This window comes from Gymnoscopelus braueri, assembly GCF_963280865.1.
Source record: "Gymnoscopelus braueri genome assembly, chromosome: 22".
In the NCBI taxonomy this organism is placed as follows: Eukaryota; Metazoa; Chordata; class Actinopteri; order Myctophiformes; family Myctophidae; genus Gymnoscopelus; species Gymnoscopelus braueri.
In genome coordinates, this window is record NC_137624.1 from 10895583 (window position 1) to 10915435 (window position 19853).

At 43.8% G+C, this 19853-nt stretch overlaps 1 protein-coding gene across 4 annotated transcripts in view; it reads left to right on the forward strand.

Annotated features, from left to right (window-relative positions):
• Nucleotides 1-19501, forward strand: part of prag1 (PEAK1 related, kinase-activating pseudokinase 1) — a 42818-nt gene extending 23317 nt beyond the window's left edge. For all 4 annotated transcript variants that reach the window (XM_080418907.1, XM_080418906.1, XM_080418904.1 and 1 more), the window contains exons 4-7: nt 11715-11860; nt 15455-15773; nt 16219-16681; nt 18153-19501. In XM_080418907.1, coding sequence (XP_080275033.1) covers nt 11715-11860; nt 15455-15773; nt 16219-16681; nt 18153-19301 — 2077 coding nt within the window. In that variant the 3' untranslated portion in view covers nt 19302-19501. The remainder of the gene's footprint in view (nt 1-11714; nt 11861-15454; nt 15774-16218; nt 16682-18152) is intronic.
• Nucleotides 19502-19853: the final 352 nt, after the last annotated feature.

Below are 19853 nucleotides of genomic sequence, written 5' to 3' on the forward strand. Positions count from 1 at the left end.
TAAAATAATGCTTTTTAGCTCAAATCTAAAAATGACACAGATGCGTTCCAGGTCTTAAAGGGTTAAGTGGTTAAGTGATTAATTGATAAGGTACTTTCTCCCTTCCTAGAAATGTAGCGGAGTCAAATGTACAATATTTTGTACACATGTACAAGTAACGAAGTATATGTACTTTCCTTACTTGTTCCACGCCCCCTTGTATCAAAGGAAAAACACGCTCCTCTTTCATTTGGGCTGCTTTGTTGTGACATTCGAAACCCTGCAAAATGAAACTGTCAGCGGCCACATTAGTGTTTGTTCCTCGCGACCTCGCCGGTCAGTTGCAGAGTCACGCCTGTGAGCCGATCACATTTCAGGGAGCCTTATTTTTGGCGGTAACTCTAGTAAGCTCCCGTCTCTCTCTGTGCTGTAATGCCATCGCTGGCATTCTGCGCCGATAAAAATACACTTTGTCAAGATACATGTGGGAACATGCCTCACGGCCAGCCACCCATCATCACAGCTTTCTGCTGCTCTCACTTTGTCTTAGCTTTCTTCAGTGGTGAAAGGCCACTAAAGTACATTTACTCAAGTACAATTGTGGAGGTACTTTTACTTTACTTGAGCATGTAAAATGTTCAATACTTGGCTCCACTATGTCTCTTTTTACTCCACTATAATTATTTGACAGATTTGGTTACTAGGTACTTTGCAGATATAGATGATTAATACTTTAACCACACTTTAACCCCATTTCATGCTTTAGGATATTCAAAACTAGATCTACAAACTCGACAAGATGCGTTATGAGCTTGTAGATCTGCGATTATTGAATAATTTCTTACTGTGGTACGTATATTGTGATGCCAGTACGTTTTGTGCTTTTTCTTAAATTGAATTTTTAATACAGGACTCATCGTGGTATTGCTACTTTGAGCAAATCAAAAGTAGCAGATCTACAAGCTCGAAACGCGGCGCGTTTCGAGCTTGTACATCTGCTACTTTTGATGCTTTTGAATTTGAATCCTGAAAAGTAACAGTTTTGGACATATGAGGTTTCCACCCGACAGAGACCGTATTTACTTCATCATTCAGGCTGAGGGTATAAAGCTTGATTCATACCTCATCGTACGGCCGCGTCGCGTGCCGGAAATAGCCAATCTATAAGCTCACAACACAGCGTGTCGCATCCATTTTCTGGTTTGTAGATCTGCTATTTTCGGCACAAGGAAAAACTTTATTTGAGTTAACACTTAAAGGTAAATCGTGGTCTTGTATTTGGAGTTAAAACAAAAATCCGTACACAAATACACACACATACGCACGCACGTGCACACACACACACACACACACACACACACACACGCGCACACACGCACACACGCACACACGCACGCGTGCTCGTACACAGACACACACACACACACACACACACACACACACACACACACACACACATGCATGGGCGCATGCACTCTGCCAGGCAGCGTTTTGATGTGCTGAATCATTGAGGAGCCACAGATGGTGTGGAACCAGCCAGGAACATATCGTGGCTGTCGGGGCAGAAACCTTGTATCTCCATATTTCAACTTCCTTTTCATGTCTTTTTGTAAATGAATGCCCTACTTTGTCATACTACAGTATCACACAGAAGTGGCAAAAATTGCAGATGCGTTGTAGATCTGCTATTTTTGATCGTACGGGTTCTTTTTTTCCCCCATTTCCTGAAAATTCACGGTTTTCGACATGTTTTGTGTTCTGTGTGTGTGTGTGTGTGTGTGTGTGTGTGTGTGTGTGTGTGTGTGTGTGTGTGTGTGTGTGTCTGCGTGCATGCATGTGTGCGTGCATGCATGTGTGCGTGTTTGTGTTTGCATTACTAAGGATACTCAGACCAGAAACAACGTGACCTTACGGGGCCATAGTGAAGTCCCCTGGGGCCTGACAATGACATTTTTAGAGCTAAAGTTACAAATAGTACAAGATTGTTATGATTAGGCATTCAGGGTTTAGGTTAGGGGTTAGGGCTACAAATGGTAAAAGTGGCGTTTGAAGAAAAAAAAGCACGCTCGCGCGCGCGCGTGTGTGTATGCACCCGTGTGCGCCTGTGTTCCTGACACACAGACCACACTTGGGGACAAATGTTGGGCATGAAACCACTTGTTTGGAGTCTGTCTGCATGTCAAATTGGGGATAAAATTGGTGTCCCCACTTATAGCTTCTACTTAAGTTCCATAGAGTTGAGGTTGGGGTAAGTAAGGGATAAGTAAGAATGAAGTCAATGCAATGTCTCCAAAGGCTTGCAAAACCAAAGTGTGCGTGTGTGAGTGTGAGTGAGTGTGCGTGTGTTTGACTATTATGGGATAGCCGTGTTACTTGGGTCAGTGAAGGATGCCAGGTTGAGGGGGGGCCTTGTGGAGCAGATTGTTGCCCCTGGCAACTCCCAAACTGTCCCGGGCTCGTTCTTAGTCAGTTGCCAATCATAGAAACAGAACGCACAGAACAGGCATTTGAATTTAGAATCAGGAAGCCTGTCTTCTTTTTTTTCTTCTTCTCTCTATAAAGTGAAACCTGCGACCCCCTCCTGCTACAAAGCTATGTTGATCCCTTCTCTATAACGGAACAGCGCAGTGTTGCTGGCTGACACACCACCTTACCTCTTAAAAGTCAACCTTCCAGTTATCTTTGCGTACCAGTGGATTCTATATATGAGCCGTGAGCGTTTTTAATTAGGAGGATTTAACGGGAGCATTTATAGTCATATTTATATATACATATGACTACTGTGCGTCCAGGGTTGCGTTACTAAACCACGGCACTACCAGCGAGTCGAGGCGGTATGTGCCTGCTTAGGACCCCAAGCTCCCCAATATGAGGTAGGCAGCCGACGGCAACCTTTTTTCCTCGTGTATTTACTTCAACTCAAGTGTTTGTGTGCTGTGTAAGCGATCCTCTGTCTGTGTGATGACCTTTATGTGACGTGATATTTGTATTGGTATATTCCGTGTTAACCCTTTAAGACCGGGAACGCATCTGTGTCATTTTAAGATTTCTTTGGCTATTCAAAAATAGCAGATATACAAGCTCGTAGAGTGCCGCGCTACGAGCTTGTAGATCTGCTATTTTTGAAAAATGGTGAAATGGTATTTTTTTAAAGCGAACGTTTGTAACTCTGTTACAACTTCTGGGGGTCCCTGGAACAAAATATTTTGAGATGGGGTCCACGGCCAAATATTTTTTTTTAAGAAACTGTTAGGATTTAGAAGACGTTTGTAGAATCCCCAGAACCCAAGATTTGAGTTACAAACGTTCGCTTTAAATATATATATATTAAACGTTTTGCACACATTTTCACGTTTTTTTCCCCCTCAAAAATAGCAGATCTACGCGAGTGCCGTGCTATGAGCTTGTATATCTGCTATTTTTGAATAGCCAAAGAAATCTAAAAATGACACACAGATGCGTTCCCGGTCTCGATGGGTTAAGTTGTTCAGGAGAGAGATGAGCTGAGTGGTTGTGTGTTGCAAATAGGATGGTTTGGAAAGGCATGGTGCTGTGTCAACCCGCTGTCCTTCTTCTTCTCATCTATCCTCTCTCTTATCACAGCCTGTCCTCGCATATGCCGGTCACGGTCTGGTTTTGTCGGAAACCATCCCTTACACAGCACTGGCGATTTGTTCAGCCCCAACCGATCGCCAGAGAAAAGGGTTTGCTGTTGTACGTTTTCCAAGGCAGGGAACAGTAAATAAAACCGTTCTCAGTTAGAGTCCACTTCGAAAATTGCACTTGAATTGGAAATCTGGGATTGCATTGACATGGTCTGCATCTGGAAATGTCGATATGCAAAGTAATTTTTTTTCCTCGGGGAGGTGAGTTAAAAATGTCCATGTTCTACATAGCTTGTGATTTGCATAAAGCCAACGTTTGCTCTGGCAAACTAGGATGTTCTCTTTCTCTGATATTCCTGCTACCGAAGCTGCTGCAATGTGGAACTCTGCTAACCCCTCTCTCACTCTCTCTCTCTCTCTCTCTCTCTCTCTCTCTCTCTCTCTCTCTCTCTCTCTCGGTCACTAACCTTTCTGCATGTCTAATAATTACTGCACCTACTATAGCTGTAGCTATGCTTCCTGTACAGCAGATATAGTTACCGGCGCTGTATTTCATGGGGGAAATATTATGGAACATGGAAGAGCACAGCACAGCATGGAACAGCATCTCTGTGCGCGCTCCGGCTACTTAAGACTGGGACAGAAATAGTTGCAGGGAGAGCTGAGGTCAAGTTTAGGGAAGGTGAAATAGGCTTCTCAACCTTTTTTTTCATTTCAGGGACCCCCGGTTTGATACGGGCCACGGACCCTCATTTGATACGATTTGTATCCAAATTAACACGGTAAAATCAACTACCCCCATTTGAGAAACACTGCGCTACAGTGTGGTTTGAGCAGTGGTGGAAAGTAACTAAATACATTTACTTGAGTGCTGTACTTAAGTACAATTTTGAGGTCTTTGTACTTTACCTGAGTATTTCCAATTTTCAGTACTTTTACTTCTACTCCACTACATCTCAGAGGCAAATATTATACTTTTACTCCACTTCAATTATTTGAAAACTTACTTACTTAGATACTTTTCAGATGAAACATACATCAACCACTTTAGCCCTATTTTATACCTAGGCTATTTGAAAATAGCCGATCTACAAGCTCACACAGCGTCACATCGCGACGCGTTGTGAGCTTGTAGATCTGCTATTTTCAAATATTTGAGTACTTTTACTTTTGGTACTTTAAGTACATTTTGATACCAATACTTTTGCACTTTTACTCAATACAATTTTGAATTCTGGACTTTTACTTGTAACAGAGTATTTCTATATTGCAGTATTGGTACTTTTACTTAAGTAAATCATTTGAATACTTTTTCCACCACTGGGTTTGAGGAGGGCAAAAAAAAACTACCTAACCCTAACCCTAATGCAAGAGGAAATGACTCAATATCATAGTAAAGTAATATGGGTGAACAGAATTAGGAATGAGCAGAGAAACGGACATGAAAAGAATGATTTGACTGGTGGGTACAAGGTTTCCTGTTGAACATTAATACATCCTGGCAGATTCTCTTACAGACACACTGGGTGCCATTGTTCTCCATTTCTAGATTAGAATAGTTCTGTCTTTATTGCGCTGCGTACATATATGACTCTCTGGAAGCCTGACTCAGCCATATTGTGTTGCGTAACACTGCCCTGCCATGATAAGAAAGAACCCTTTAAAAGGGTGGTTCTCAAACCTTTTCATGTCAAGGACGCTCAAATCAATATGCATTTGGCCGCAGACCCTTGAAAAAGATTTCAAGATTTTTTTGAAAATGGCAGACATGGCTATTTTTGAACAGGCTATTTTTGAACACTTGCTGGGGACCCCCTGGAACCCCCCTCAAGGACCCACTGTCTTACAAACACACTGGGTGCCATTGTTCTCCATTCTAGATAAGAATAGTTCCGTCTCTCTTGCGCTGCGCGTATTGCTGCCGGGAAGCCTGACTCAGCCAGATTGTGTTGCGTAACACTGCTACGCCATGATAAGAACCCTTTAAAGACCCACTGTGCGGTCGCTACCGATATACAAGGGGGGGTTATGCTGTTGTCATAACACGCCGGCGATCTCCCTCACCTTCACACACGCACACGCACACGCACACACGCACACGCACACGCACGCACGCATGCACACACACGCACACACGCACACGCACGCATGCACACACACGTACGCACACACACACACACACACACACACACACACACACACACACACACACACACACACACACACACACACACACACACACACACGCACACGCACACACACACCTAACACTACAGCAACCAAAGCAAGACAAACTTAGCTGCTGCAGGTCATCTGCTATAGTGGGGACGCAGTTGTTTTCACAGATCTGACATAAGCTCTGGAAGTTGAGCCCCCAAGTCTTTTATAGTGGAGCTTACTGTATATTGGGGAGGGATGTTGCACACGTTGGCAGTGGTGGACAAGTAAACAAGTACATTTACTTGTACACTTAAGCACAGTAGTACTTAACGCAATGTGACACATTGTGAGCTTGTAGATCAATTTCTTTCAGATTTCTTTCAATTGTATTTGGGGGGAAATGTCTAAATTTAAACACAGCAATGCTTTGATATTAAAAGGCAAATCCACTCTGCAATTTTAGTTTTTAAAAGCAATTACTCCAGTATTTCAACTCCAGTACAAATTTGACTGAGCAACTTTCACTTGTAGTTGAGTAACATTTGACCAGAAAAAACTTTTACTCAAGTACTGTGGTTGAGTCCACTGAATTGAATTTGACTGAGCAACCTTCACTTGTAGTTGAGTAATATTTGACCAGTATCTAATCTATTCACCTGTTTCCTAGGCTGTGTGTTTTCCACTTCCTGTCGATTTCATTGGATATCATTGGTCATCTGACCAGTTTCATTGGATTTCATTGGATCAAATCGACAGGAAGTGGAAAACACACAGCCTAGGAAACAGGTGAATACTTTTAAGTGCTGGGGTTGAGTACTTGGTCCACTGCATGTTGGTCAGTGTTTTGTCTCAATGAAACCTTCATACAGCACGTTTTATTTTCAGACCTTGTGATTATCAAACACATTGTGCAATACAGCTTTAAAGGTGAATTCTGGACCCGGGATAGAGTTATGACATTTTTCTGCTGTACCATTCATCCCTAAGATATCATAACATCATAGAAAAGTAAGAAAACCGTGGTCCATTCCCAACATTTCTGTGCCATTATGTCACTCCTGTTGCACCCTACTGGCTCACCTGCCACTGATCCCTGATCAGCACACGGGCAACAGAGAGCTCATCTTCCCTCGCTGTTTAGCCTGCCACTATATGTGTTTTATGTATTTTTAGCTATCAAAACGTGTATTATATATACAGTATATACTATTACGTATAATTATTTGGACAAAACATTTCCTGACAGTACCTTCATCAGGATGTGGTGCAATGTTTGTAAAATCAGAACTGTCCCGAGTTAATCTGCGTTCCTGGCTCCCCCTAAACGGAACAGACGCCACTGTGACCACGGTGCCACATAGCTATGATATCTAGCTTCACAAATAGCTTAATTTATACTTGTGAGCTTCTATATCGGCTATTTTCAGATGCGTGACACCGCCGTACGACAAAGTATAAATCAGGCTTAGCGACGCCAACCATTTTCACCCTGTTTGCAATGGGCCATAATAACGGCTCCTACCCCAGTCAGCGGGGGTGAACAGTAAAAGCATGTTTCTCAACCAACAATGGGGTTGTACTGCCTGTCACACACAATGTCAACAATACCTCATTCAGTAAAGAAAGAAGTTATAATTACTCCCTGTGTTTACATTGAATTGGTTAGAATGTGTGGCTACAGTTAAAAGTCCTGTCTGACTATTTATCACTACCGTCTGTCCACCAAAGTTATCATAGTTTTTGAAATATTCATTCGTTTTAGTTTTTCAGGTATCAGGAGGAAAGCCTTGATTTATAGAACTTGACTAAGGCAGGGTGAAAGAACGCGTGACATCAGATATGACCGTAGAAAAACTAAAAAGAAGATACTTTTACATGCAATTTCATTGTTTTAATTAGCTTTAGTGTCGGTTAATTTTGCAACTTTTGTTTTTTTTTATTTTAGTTTTCAGTTTAATAGTACGGGTTATATGTGCCCAGTTGTGTAGAATGTGTATACGTTGTAACTCAGCCTTCGTAATGTCAATAAAAGATACCCTGCCTGTGTGTGAGTCAGGAAGTGAAAGGAATATAATCTGAGGAAACCTGATCCAGCACAACACCACAGGCTGGGGCCACAGTTAGCGCTATCACACCCCTCTCTGTAGTTAGATGGGACTCCCATCCCCTAATAACCACCACCCCCCACCAACCAAGTACGTTTACTTGAGTACAGTTCTTAAGTATATTTTTTTAGTATGTGTACTTTACTTGAGTATTTGTATTTACTTATATATACTTATGACTTTCACTCCACTACATTTCAAAGATGAACGTTTTCCTTATGACTCCACTACATTTCTGGAAGGGGGAAAAGTACATTTTGAATGAACCACTTAAGCCCTATTTCAAATGTATTGAAAATAGCAGATGTACAAGCTCACAACACGTCGCGATGAGACTCGTTGTGAGCTTGTAGATCTGCTATTTTCATTCGTATTTATATATTTTTTGAAATTTTCTGGAAAATATTTTTTTTTAATAATAAAGCAATGTACTTTTAATTCATTCTTTTGAATACTTGAGTAGCCTACTTATAAAAGCAAGTACTACAACTCAAGTACAAGTTTGACAGAATAAATCTCACTTGCATTGAGTAATATTTGAGTATCTATACTTTACTTTGACTCAAGTATTGGGATTTAGTACTTTGTCCAGCACTGCCACCCCCCCCCCCCCCCCCACCCCCACGCTCCCCACTCTACTTTATTAATACCACACACATGTCATGACAGCACACATGTGTCAGCACATTCAATATGCTATTTAGCGCTGTGGTTTACAATCTAAATATGGGTTAGTGTTGTCTCCCAGGCTTTGAGGCTGTTGTTTGAACACAAACCATGGTTTACTTTGACACTTGACGCTGAAAGAACGCTGCTACAGTACCTTCCTCTTCTTTGTGATAGTGTTCAAAGTGTCCAAACTTCATACATAGGCACATTATGGTATATAATATATTAAGTAAAAAATTAAATGAAATAAGTGTGTTTTGGTACTGTAAGTATATTTTGAGGCCAATACTTTTCTATGTTTACAGTAAACAAACCAACATACAGTATGTATAAATGTATACAGGATATCTGCACATTTCTAAAGTTACAATTGAATTACCTTTTTAATACCAAATTGGCCAAATTGTCAAATATGTATTACATAAGAAAGAGGCAAACATTGTGAAAATAGCAGATCTACAAGCTCACAACGTGCAAGGCGCTGTGAGCTTGTAGATCGGCTATTTTCACAATATTTATCTGTGGAACCGAGTCAAACTAAACCTAATGCCTCAACCCCTACAATTCCAAGTGCTTGTAAGGGTGGTCCCCAGTTCAAAAATGATTCTTTTGGGGGGTCGCGGCCTGAAAAGTTTGGGAGCCCTTGGTTTACACTACAGGACCTTTTTTTTAAACAGAGATTTGAGTATTTCTACGTTGTGGTATTGCCACTTTTACTTAAAAGAATTATAATCCACCACTGCATTCCTCCACCAGTGAAAATACGGAGGAAAATCTCCTGCTTTGGCAACAAAGCTTAGAGAACTTGAGCGAGAGGGGTACAGGGAGTCACGTGCATGCATGCATGCGCACGCACACGCACACGCGCGCGCGTGCACACACACACACACACACACACACACACACACACACACACACACACACACACACACACACAGTCATTGTGCTCATTACCTTTCTCCTGTGCCTTTTATCACTGCCTCTTTGTGTGTGTGTGTGTGTGTGTGTGTGTGTGTGTGTGTGTGTGTGTGTGTGTGTGTGTGTGTGTGTGTGTGTGTGTGTGTGTGTGTGTGTGTGTGTGTGTGTGTGTGTGTGTGTGTGTGTGTGTGTGTGTGTGTGTGTGTGTAAGGTGATAGTGGATCTTTAGTGTGCAGCCCACAGAGGACAGTCTATCCTTCATTCGTTTTGTAAAGCTTTAGTTTATGGTGGGAGTCTAGCGGAGGAACGGATAACACCGCAGGAAACCACTTCTTCTCAACGTCGCCTCCGCGGACCGCCGGCGGTCCAAATGGGACCCCTAAAGAGTGTCCAAAACGGAACCAAATAAGCACATGAGGAATTTACAGCGTAGATTGGGGGTGTCCGGTATAGTTTAGTTCAGTAATTCTCAACCCTTTTAATGTCAAGGACCCCCCCTCAGTTTGATATGCATTAGGCCACGGGACCCCCATTTGATACCATTTGTATCTCCGGGACCCAAATGTATACTGTACATTTTTAGTGACCTTCATTTAACTCTTGAGAGTGCACAAATGCAACCAAATGGACCCTTTACGGGTGCATTTGGTTCCATTTCTACACTCTCAGAGTTAGAGACCCGTAAGGGTCCGTTTGGACCACCTGGCCGTAGGAGACGAGAGACGGAACAAATGCTCGTCTGAACCATTAGCCGGCCATAATCAGATCAATGGAATACCCGTCTCTCCATGTAACTGTGATTCAAAAATCTACCCTGAGTTAAGGAGTGTCCTGTTAAGCAGAGCTGTCATGGCAACAACTACTGTCGCAGGAAAGATCCAGGTTGGAAGATAAGGGAGGTTGATCGTGTTTTGAATGCGGAGAAGATAAGATAAGACAACGCAAGAATAGTCTGTGTTGGAGCAGGATTGAGTTTCAGTATTTGCTCATACTCTACTATTTACAGTAGGACAGACATGCTGGCTCCCACGATTTTCAAATGCGTCCGCCTACAATTCATAATAACTCAGATGCTCTGAACGTTTGTGTTAAAATGAGGCGGGTTTTGTGCAGTTACGTAAATAACTCCTACTGCAAAACAAATGAGTCTCTAAGCCAATCTTGCGAGCTGCTTAACAGACATGGTCATTTGAAAAGATCTTTTTTGATTCAACTCAAAAACTCAACTCTTGTTGAACTTTGCTGAACTTTTGAGAAATTCAGAGAGAGGAAGCTGTCATCATCCAGTGGAAGGTGACAGCTTCCTCCTCTGAACTATTATACCAGGTGGAATTACAGACGTCTCTGGGGCAATTTGAAGATTGTGGAACAGAGAGTCTCTGAGAGACTTATTTCCCCACTGGATCAGCTATGTGCACAGTCAAATCCTCAGTGGTAATTTAACTCTGAGTGTGTGTGTGTACACACACTCAGAGTTAAATTTAACCCCAGAATTTTACAGTGTGTGTGTGTGTGTGTGTGTGTGTGTGTGTGTGTGTGTGTGTGTGTGTGTGCCTCTAGCAAGGAAGTGAAGTAACCTAACAGTGCCTGTTTTGCTCAAAAAGCAAATATAATCTCATGGGTTTATTGGGGACAGGTCGTAAGGCCGTGTCTATACACATTTAATAAGCGGAAAAACAGATGGCAACCCCCTGCAGCAAAACTGACACTAGCTGCTTTGCTGTGATACTGTACATGTTGGACTAGTTCCCTCATGTTGTTGATTTGTTGATGTGTATGTGTGTGTGTGTGTGTGTGTGTGTGTGTGTGTGTGTGTGTGTGTGTGTGTGTGTGTGTGTGTGTGTGTGTGTTTTTTTAATAGGCGGGAACGCATCTGTGTCATTTTAGATTTCTTTGGCTGTTCAAAAATAGCAGACACACAAGCTCATAGCGCGGCACCGAGTGCCGCGTTATGAGCTTGTAGATCTGCTATTTTTGGAAGAAGAATCGTGACAAATTCATGTCATTTTGGGTGGTCCTTGACATGAATAAGATTTGTTTGTTGTTCAGTAACAGGGGTCTCCCCGTCCTTCCAGCTCTTTACTAAACAGAAAATACATTAGGTGTGGGTCACCAATTTCATCCAATTTGGAAAGAGAAGATCAGCTTCCACTTGGTTCAATTTGTACACTCTCAGAGTTATGGGGGTTCTTGAAATCGAAAAAGTTTGAGAACCATTGCCTTTGTCCCCAAAGGATACATCCACTCGTTCTCAAGTTTGTTTCTCTCTTCATTCCAGAGTGTCCGGTAAAATGAGTGGCAGCAACATGGAACTGGACCGCTGTTACCAACAGGGGTCAGTAGAGAGCCTCACCCAATCTGTACGCGGCCTGGGCAGTGCCAGCCTGCCCACAGCTTCCACAGACAGCCTGAACGCTGACACTGGTGAGTACTACTAGAACTGTGTGTACTGTGTATTGCGGGGTCAAGTCAGTTATGGGTCGTTTATAAGTGATCTTTGATCTAACCTCTTTTACTGATATGTGTGTTTGTATGGTGAGGCCAGGACTTTCTCTGATGCACCGTAATGTAGCCCATGGAGGGTTGTGCAGTGGTTTCATTTGAGGAAGTGGCTTGTCGCTTTCACAGCCTTCACTCACCGCCAGTGGTGGTGGTACAAAGTGCTTTACTTTACTTGAGTCAAAGTAGAGATACTCCTGGTCAAATATAACTATAAGTTGCTCAGTCAAAAGATTGCGCTTGAGATAAAGTTCTGGAGTGCTTGCTTTAACCCATTAAGACCTGAGGCGATTCTTAAAAACATTCTAAATCCTAACAGTTTTTGGAAAAGCTCATAGCGCAGCACTCAGTGCCGCGCTATGAGCTTGTATATCTGCTGAATAGCCAAAGAAATCTAAAGTGACAGGGTTAAAATGAATACTGAAGTATTCAAAACTACAAATTACATTTTTGTTTTATATCAATGTATTCTTCTATTGAATTTCAGAAAGTTTGAAAAATAGTGAGATTAGCCGATCTGCAAGCTCACAACGCATCGCGATTGTGAGCTTGTAGAACTCATTTGTAGCACTATTTTCACTACTTATGCAAACAAGTAAAAGTACTTTGTGACTGTCCGCCATTGCTCATCGTCTAAAGGGGAACTCAAAGCAATGCCAGATACTGTGTACTCTAGTATTATCATGAAATAATCGTATATCTTGTGACTGTATGTCCAAAGTCTAGCGAGTGCCGCTCTACCAGTGACCATTTGGGGTTTGATTTGATATTCTTAGAATTTAAATGATTTTGAAGGCTACCTACCTACTGTACCGTTTGCAGTTTAGAATAATCCATGAAACAATGAGAGCCTCCGGACCGTCAGCCCGGTATGTTTATGAAAGATATCTATCTTGCCCTTTGAATAATGTGCGGTCTCGTTCAGCTATGAGGAAGCATGCGATTCCACTGAAACCGAGTCAGAAGAACAATACACAAAGTTATTTTAACTCGTAAAACGAGAAAAGAGACAACAAAAGGATCTCATAGCTGAAGTCCTGCTTATTCCTCTTTCCGAATGTAATACTCACTCTGGGAGTTGACCCGGGTGATTTTGGCTTTGACATAATAATCCAAAATGACATCTTGTGGAGATTTGTTTAATTGCACTTTGAACTGGAACGCATCTGTGTCATTTGAGCAGCATTATTTACTAGCATTACTTTGGCTATTCAAAAATAGCAGATATGCAAGCTCATAGCGCGGCACCGAGTGCCTCGCTATGAGCTTGTAGATCTGCTATTTTTGAAAAATCTTGAAAATGTGTGCAAATCTTTGAATTTATATTTTTTAAAGCGAACATATTTAACTCAAATCTGGAACAAAATATTTTGAGATGGGGGTCCGCGGCCAAATACATACCATTTTGGGGGTCCTTGACATGAAAAAGTTTGAGAACCACTGACATATATTTTTTTTAAAATGATTTAGAAAACATTTTGTAGATTCGGCCTCAGGTCTTAATGGGTTAAATTTGAGAAGATGTGGTCCAATTGAGAAACGGAGAGAGACGTGCTGCAGTAATCTCACACTGTTCATGGATTTGGAGTTCAGTGTCATTCTCTACAATGCTGGATGTAAATCTCTGTGGATCTCCTCAGACAGTTTTAATTGCTGTAACTTCCTGGGGAATGTTTGAACAGATAATTATGGAGTCAGATAATGAGGGAAAAAGGGGCTTGGGCTACTTCCTAAACGGTATACTTTCTTCATTACGGTCTTTCCCTTCCATGAAAGCAGTCATTTACAGTCGACACCACACAATTATCTCAGCATCTCTCTCATCCAATGCAATGTCAACGTTTCAGTTTAGTCTTTGAATCAGCCATTTAGTCATAACTGCGTGGAAGGCATTTCTGAGCATCACCTTCGATGCTGAATTGTGTAGCAGGCCTGCGTGGTTATGAAATCATATGTACGGTATATCACAGTATAACGTGAAGCGCTGACGGTAAAGGTATACATCACAGTGTGTTCCCTTTTCTTAAAACTTCAATATAAATGCTTCTGAAGTGTTAAAGCACGGGTATGGCAACTGCATGGCAGCTGTTTATTGTGCAAAACTGCAATAAAATAAAAAGATATGACACCTTAAAATACAAAACCTTTTCTCAAGTGTTTTCCATCCCTGAAAAACACTTGAATGAAATGTGAAATAAATGATTAAAATATAACACAATAAAATCTGCAGAGAGTGAAAATGAAGTACATTATAGTACAGCAGAAAAGAAATGAGTTAAACAAGCTCTACTCTCCAGAACAATATGGTCAAAATCGACACTATAGGGCAAATTCATACACCTTTTACATTCATACCCGTTTATGTCATTCATCACTATTGTGTAACCCTCGTTCATGTCAATAAAGGTGTGTTTGTGCTGGATGGGTGTGTGTGTGTGTAGTAAATGTGTGTAGTAACTCTGTGGCCACTGTCACCTACAAAATATGCACTGATGACTCAGTACAGTCTTCAGTGTCCACGACAACTGTGGCGGCAGTTCATATTTAAACATTAACCACCGATGGGTGTGTCCTTCTATTCTGTATCTCTGTCTGCTGGCCTGCATACCTGACTGTCTGTCTCTCTGTCTCACGCACACACACATACACACATGCACGTGCACACACACACACACACACACACACACACACACACACTCACACACACACACACACACACACACACACACACACACACACACACACACACACACACACACACACACACACACACACACACACACACACACACACGCGCACACACACACACACACACACACACATACTTTACACACACACACACACACACACGCGCGCGCGGTTATATCATCTGAATCACAGTGTCTTCACGGCTATTCTACCAGTGCCATCGATGTGCATGCTCTTCTAATGGACAATTTATTGATAGTGGTATCACGATAGATAAAGCTGTTGTGAGTATATCTTCATCATGTACTTATATGTGTCACAATCCATATGAAGCCTCTTCAGACTACAACTCACCCCCCCTACCACACCTTGTCACAATGTATCCCTATTGTTTTGATGTCAATTATACTATACAGATATAACATTTGTGCTCAAGCAACACAAATCTAAATAACAAAACATGAACAAGTAACCAAGAATGGTATTTAGATAAGATGTTGTTTAGAAAGATGCTAGGTACACCTGGTATCCTTATCCTAGTTCCTAGACCTAGAGTAACCCTGTTGTTTATTGACTAGGGTTCGACTAGGGTGGCGCTGGATAAAAGCGTCAGATATTAAATGCCTAAAACATTGGCTCTCAAATTTTAGATTTTTTTAAAAAATATATTAATATAATTCGATTATTCGATCATTTTGAATAATTTAGATTTTGGGAGTCCCTGGCACAAATATTTTCAGACGGGGATCCACGGCCAAATCAATTTGGGGGTCCAAGTTTGAGAACTACTGGCCTAAAAGACGATGTTTCTTTCTTCATGTTTATTCTCAGGTTCTCGAGATGCATCACGGATGGCTTCCTGTTCTTCCCCGTTTCCCAGAAGTCCGATAACTTCAGCTCCGGGGTCTCCTCGCCCAGACCCGTTCAACAACGGCCTGAGCAGCCAGCCCCCACCGCTCCCCGAAAAGAAGATGGTCAACCGCACGGTGTCCGCCCCCGACGCCACGAACGGAAAACCTTTCGTCCGCGCCTACCCTCGCCTCCCGTTCACCGGCTCGGAGAGCAACGTGTGCCGAACCGCTGACGGCGGCTCCTCCCGGGCCAGCTTACCGTCCAGCCCCGTGGACCCGCGGCCTCTGTTCTCTTCCAGGTTATTATAGTTTTACATTTTTCATTAGTTTATATTTACAGTTTTCACAGTGGTTTTGCTATATATATATATATATTTTTTTTAAGGCTTAGTTTTAATTAGTTTTAGTGTTAGTTTTTGTTTTTATATTGTAATATGGGGTAGGCAAGGGCAAGGCTCAGGGTGAGATTTAGAAAGTTGAGAAAAATAGCAAAAATAGCCTACAAACTCACTAACTCCTACTACATGGCTGAAAACTGCCGCAGCCGAAATATTGGAAGATTTCATATCCACCCAAAATATTAGGCTTATGTTTGAAATATTGACAAAGACTTAAACTAAGATTTGTTTTAGTTAGTTTCGTTTATTTGTAAAGCATCATTTTAATGTTGTATTTCACTTAACTAAAATAGTTTCTGCTTTAGTTTTAGTTGACTAATCATAACCCCTGGGTTCTCTCTTCCAGCGAGTCTCTGGAGCGCTACCACGCCCCGCTGACCCGTCCCTCGCGCTCCCGGACCCTGGACGAGCCTCTGAAGACCCGCGGCGGGCGCCTGGGCGTCCACTGCCGAGGCAGCGTGACCTGCTCGTCTTCCCCCCAGCTCAGCGTGCCCTTCTCGGCCTCGGAGCCGCGCTCCTCGGCGCCCAACGCGGGCTCCAGCCTGCAGCTCCAGACCCTGCTCAGCAACATCGACAGCCGGGAGGGGGTCTACTCCAAGCTCGGAGGCCTCTACGCCGAGTCCCTGCGGCGGCTGGCTCTGAAGTGCGAGGACCACTTCACCCGCTCCCAGAGGAGCCCGCTGCGGTTCGACGAGAGCAACTGGTCTCTGTTCAAGCTCACCTGTAACAGGCCCAGCTGCAACGCGGGGGATGCTGTGTACTACGCGGCCGCCTGCGCCTCGGACGCCAGCAGCTCCTACGCCGTGAAGGTGAATCACACGTTCCCTCCAATCAAGGCCTTATTCATCCTCTTTAACCCTGAATACCAGCGTTTCCGTGAGGATAGTGCAAGCGGGCCCCCAAATAATTGGCAAAACACTCCGATTTAAATGATAATATAACATGAATATTTTAAATGATAACATGAATCATTTTTTTATTATAATGTAAAAAATATATATACTTTCTTTAAAACAAAAAAAAAGTTAAAACTATGTTTTCATAGTTATACTAATAAAGAACAACTTAAAGTAGCCTATACTTCGTTGGTCCATTGAACACAATCGATTGATCGATCATTCAAATAAACGTGAATGGGTCCACCCATCTGACCACTTAGCACGGCAGACTATCGTGGTCAGATGGGTGGGCGTGGGCGGCAAACATTCAAGTGGGCCCTGATCCAGAAAAGGCTGAGATCCACTGCTATTGCTATATACAGTACTGCATGGTCTTGCCTCCTCCTTTTCCCACCCTACACCAAATCACTGGGCCGAAAATAGCCCCCAAAAAAAATAAGAGGAGAGGGGAACTGGGTGGCCTTTTTGTTTGTTCTCGAAGAAAAGTGAAGGTCCCACCAGAGCTGAAGGGTTTTGTACATACAAGGTTTCCACCTGACAGCGACGGTTTGCTTTCAGTTGACCTTTGTCCCAAAGTCATTAGTTCTGTCTGCGCAAAGCAGGAACCATCTGTTATGTGTTGTGTTGTCTTTATTCATTTTTTTTTTTTTTACTTTTGAAAATCTTTGCCTACAATCTTTGCCCAAAATAGGGTTCATGCGGTTAGATATTAAGTGTTAGTAGTCTGTGATTTGCACATTTAGAATGATTTATGATATAACATTCATGTGTGTGGCGGCCTAGCTTTTCTTTTGTGTGATATTATTTTGTTCATGCAAGTATTACAAAAATATACCAGGTCATATAATAATAACACAGTGGCAGTGTTGCTCACCGAGACATGAGCAGCATGAATATGAGTTTAAAACTCAAAACTATTTGTTATGATAACTATAACTATAGTACTGTATGCTACCTGTATACAGTATATCGTAAAGCTATATCTATTGTAAATACGATTTCTCATAAAGCATAATAATACAGTATATGAAAAGAAAAACAGAAATGATAAATTCCACTCTCAGAGCAGAGAACAGGCTGAAATATGTTTGTGTGGAGATTTGTGTGTAGTTGATACACTGCATGTTGTGAATTTGATTGACAGTGATTTCCGTTCTCCAGTGTCTGGAAGAGAATTTCAAACACTGAGCGGCAGTTGTTGGTTTCCTGGAATCTAAATGACTCATTATGGAGGCTCTAATTCTTTTATAATGTTTTCCAGCTGAACATTAGACTTGTCTGCATGTGAGAATCTGACTTTGACTGAAGGGGAATTGGAGCTGAATTGGAATTGACCCTGGAAGAAGCTAAAATTAATAAATGTTTCCTCTTTGTTCTGCAGATCTGTAAAAGTCCATCCATGGAGGCCAAGCAGGGTCATCTGTATGGCTTATCGGTGCAGCAGAGCATGCCGCCTCACTTCAACCTCCAGCAGGACTGCGGCCACTTCAACGCCTGCGTCCCCCAGAGCATGTTGCCCTGTGACGAGGTCTCCTCCCAGCCTTCGCTCCCCGTGCAGCAGGCGGATCGGGAACGGGTGGTGGTCATCACCCGCGAGGTGCCTCAGCAGAGCACCGCCGACTTCGTGCGGGAGTGGGAGGCGTTCCACAAGGCCCAGCCGGAGGTCTACGAGCGCCGCATCTGCTTCCTGCTCCTGCAGCTCTGCAGCGGACTGGAGCACTTGAAGGAGAACGGCGTCACGCACCGCGACCTCTGCTTGGAGAACCTCCTGCTGGTGCCGCACCACCGCAGGCTGTCGGCGGCGGCGCAGCAAGGCCACGTGCCCGCTCCCCTGCCGTCGCAGCCGACCGCCGCCGACGCCGTCACCAGTAACGGCTCGGGCGCCGGCGACAGCCAGCGCCACCTCCCGCGGCTGCTCATCAGCAACTTCGCCAAGGCCAAGCGGCGCTCCGCCGAGGACGCCGCCTCGACCAGCACCGACCCGCGGGTCAAGCGCGACCACGCCAGGCTGGCGCCGGAGATCGTCTCGGCGGCCCAGTACCGCAAGTTCGACGAGTTCCAGACGGGCATCCTCATCTACGAGCTGCTCCACCAGCCCAACCCGTTCGAGGTGAGCCCGGCGCTGAAGGAGCAGGATTACTCCTGCGAGGACCTGCCCCCCATCCCGGCCCTGTCCATTTACTCGGCCGGCCTGCGGAGGCTGGCCCAGCTCCTGCTTCAGCCCGACCCCATCAAGCGCATCCACATCCAGGAGGCCAAGCGAGTCCTCCAGAGCCTCCTCTGGGGCCCCAGGAAGGACCTGATGGAGCAGCACGGGTCCGGCGGAGGCCTGGTGGAGGGCTCTCGCCACGAGGGCCTCCTCAACTGGCTGGACGTGAAGCGGGCCCTGCTGATGATGAAATTCGCCGAGCGTTCCCTGGAGCCGGAGAGGAACGCTGAGCTGGAGGACTGGCTGTGCTGCCAGTACTTCTCCTCAGCCCACCCTCTGTCTCTCTGCCACACCGCTGACCTGCTCTACGCGCTCAAGTGAAAAATGGACGCTTTGAGAGGGGGTGCTGATATGTATTAGGGCTGCAACTGTTGACTGCATTCTTAGCGACTGTCGGCTACTTTTTTTCGGTTAATCGAATCATCGAGAAGTGCGTTTTCCAAAATAGCCGATCTACAAGCTCACAACGCGTAGCGGATAGCGATGCATTGTGAGCTTGTAGATGTGCTATTTTGGATATTTTTCTAAATCGGTTAGATCGTTTAGTCTGATCAACTGTTGCACCTCTACTATGTGTGCATGCATTCATGGATACGTGTGTTTGTGTGTGTGTGTGTGTGTGTGTGTGTGTATGTGTGTGCTTGCGTGCGTGTGCGTGTGCGTGTGCAAGAGCGACCAGTGACGACAATATTCAAGTCTAGACATCCCCCATAGTGTCCACACAGTGTTGATGCTGTGGATCGCCCCCGTCATAAGAGCGGAACTCCCTGTGGGAAATAATGTGAACCTGCCTGCTTATCTGTCTGCGCTGCTGCCACATAGCATGCCTCCCGTGCATCAGCCCTCTCCCGTCCACACTCCACAGATGCATGA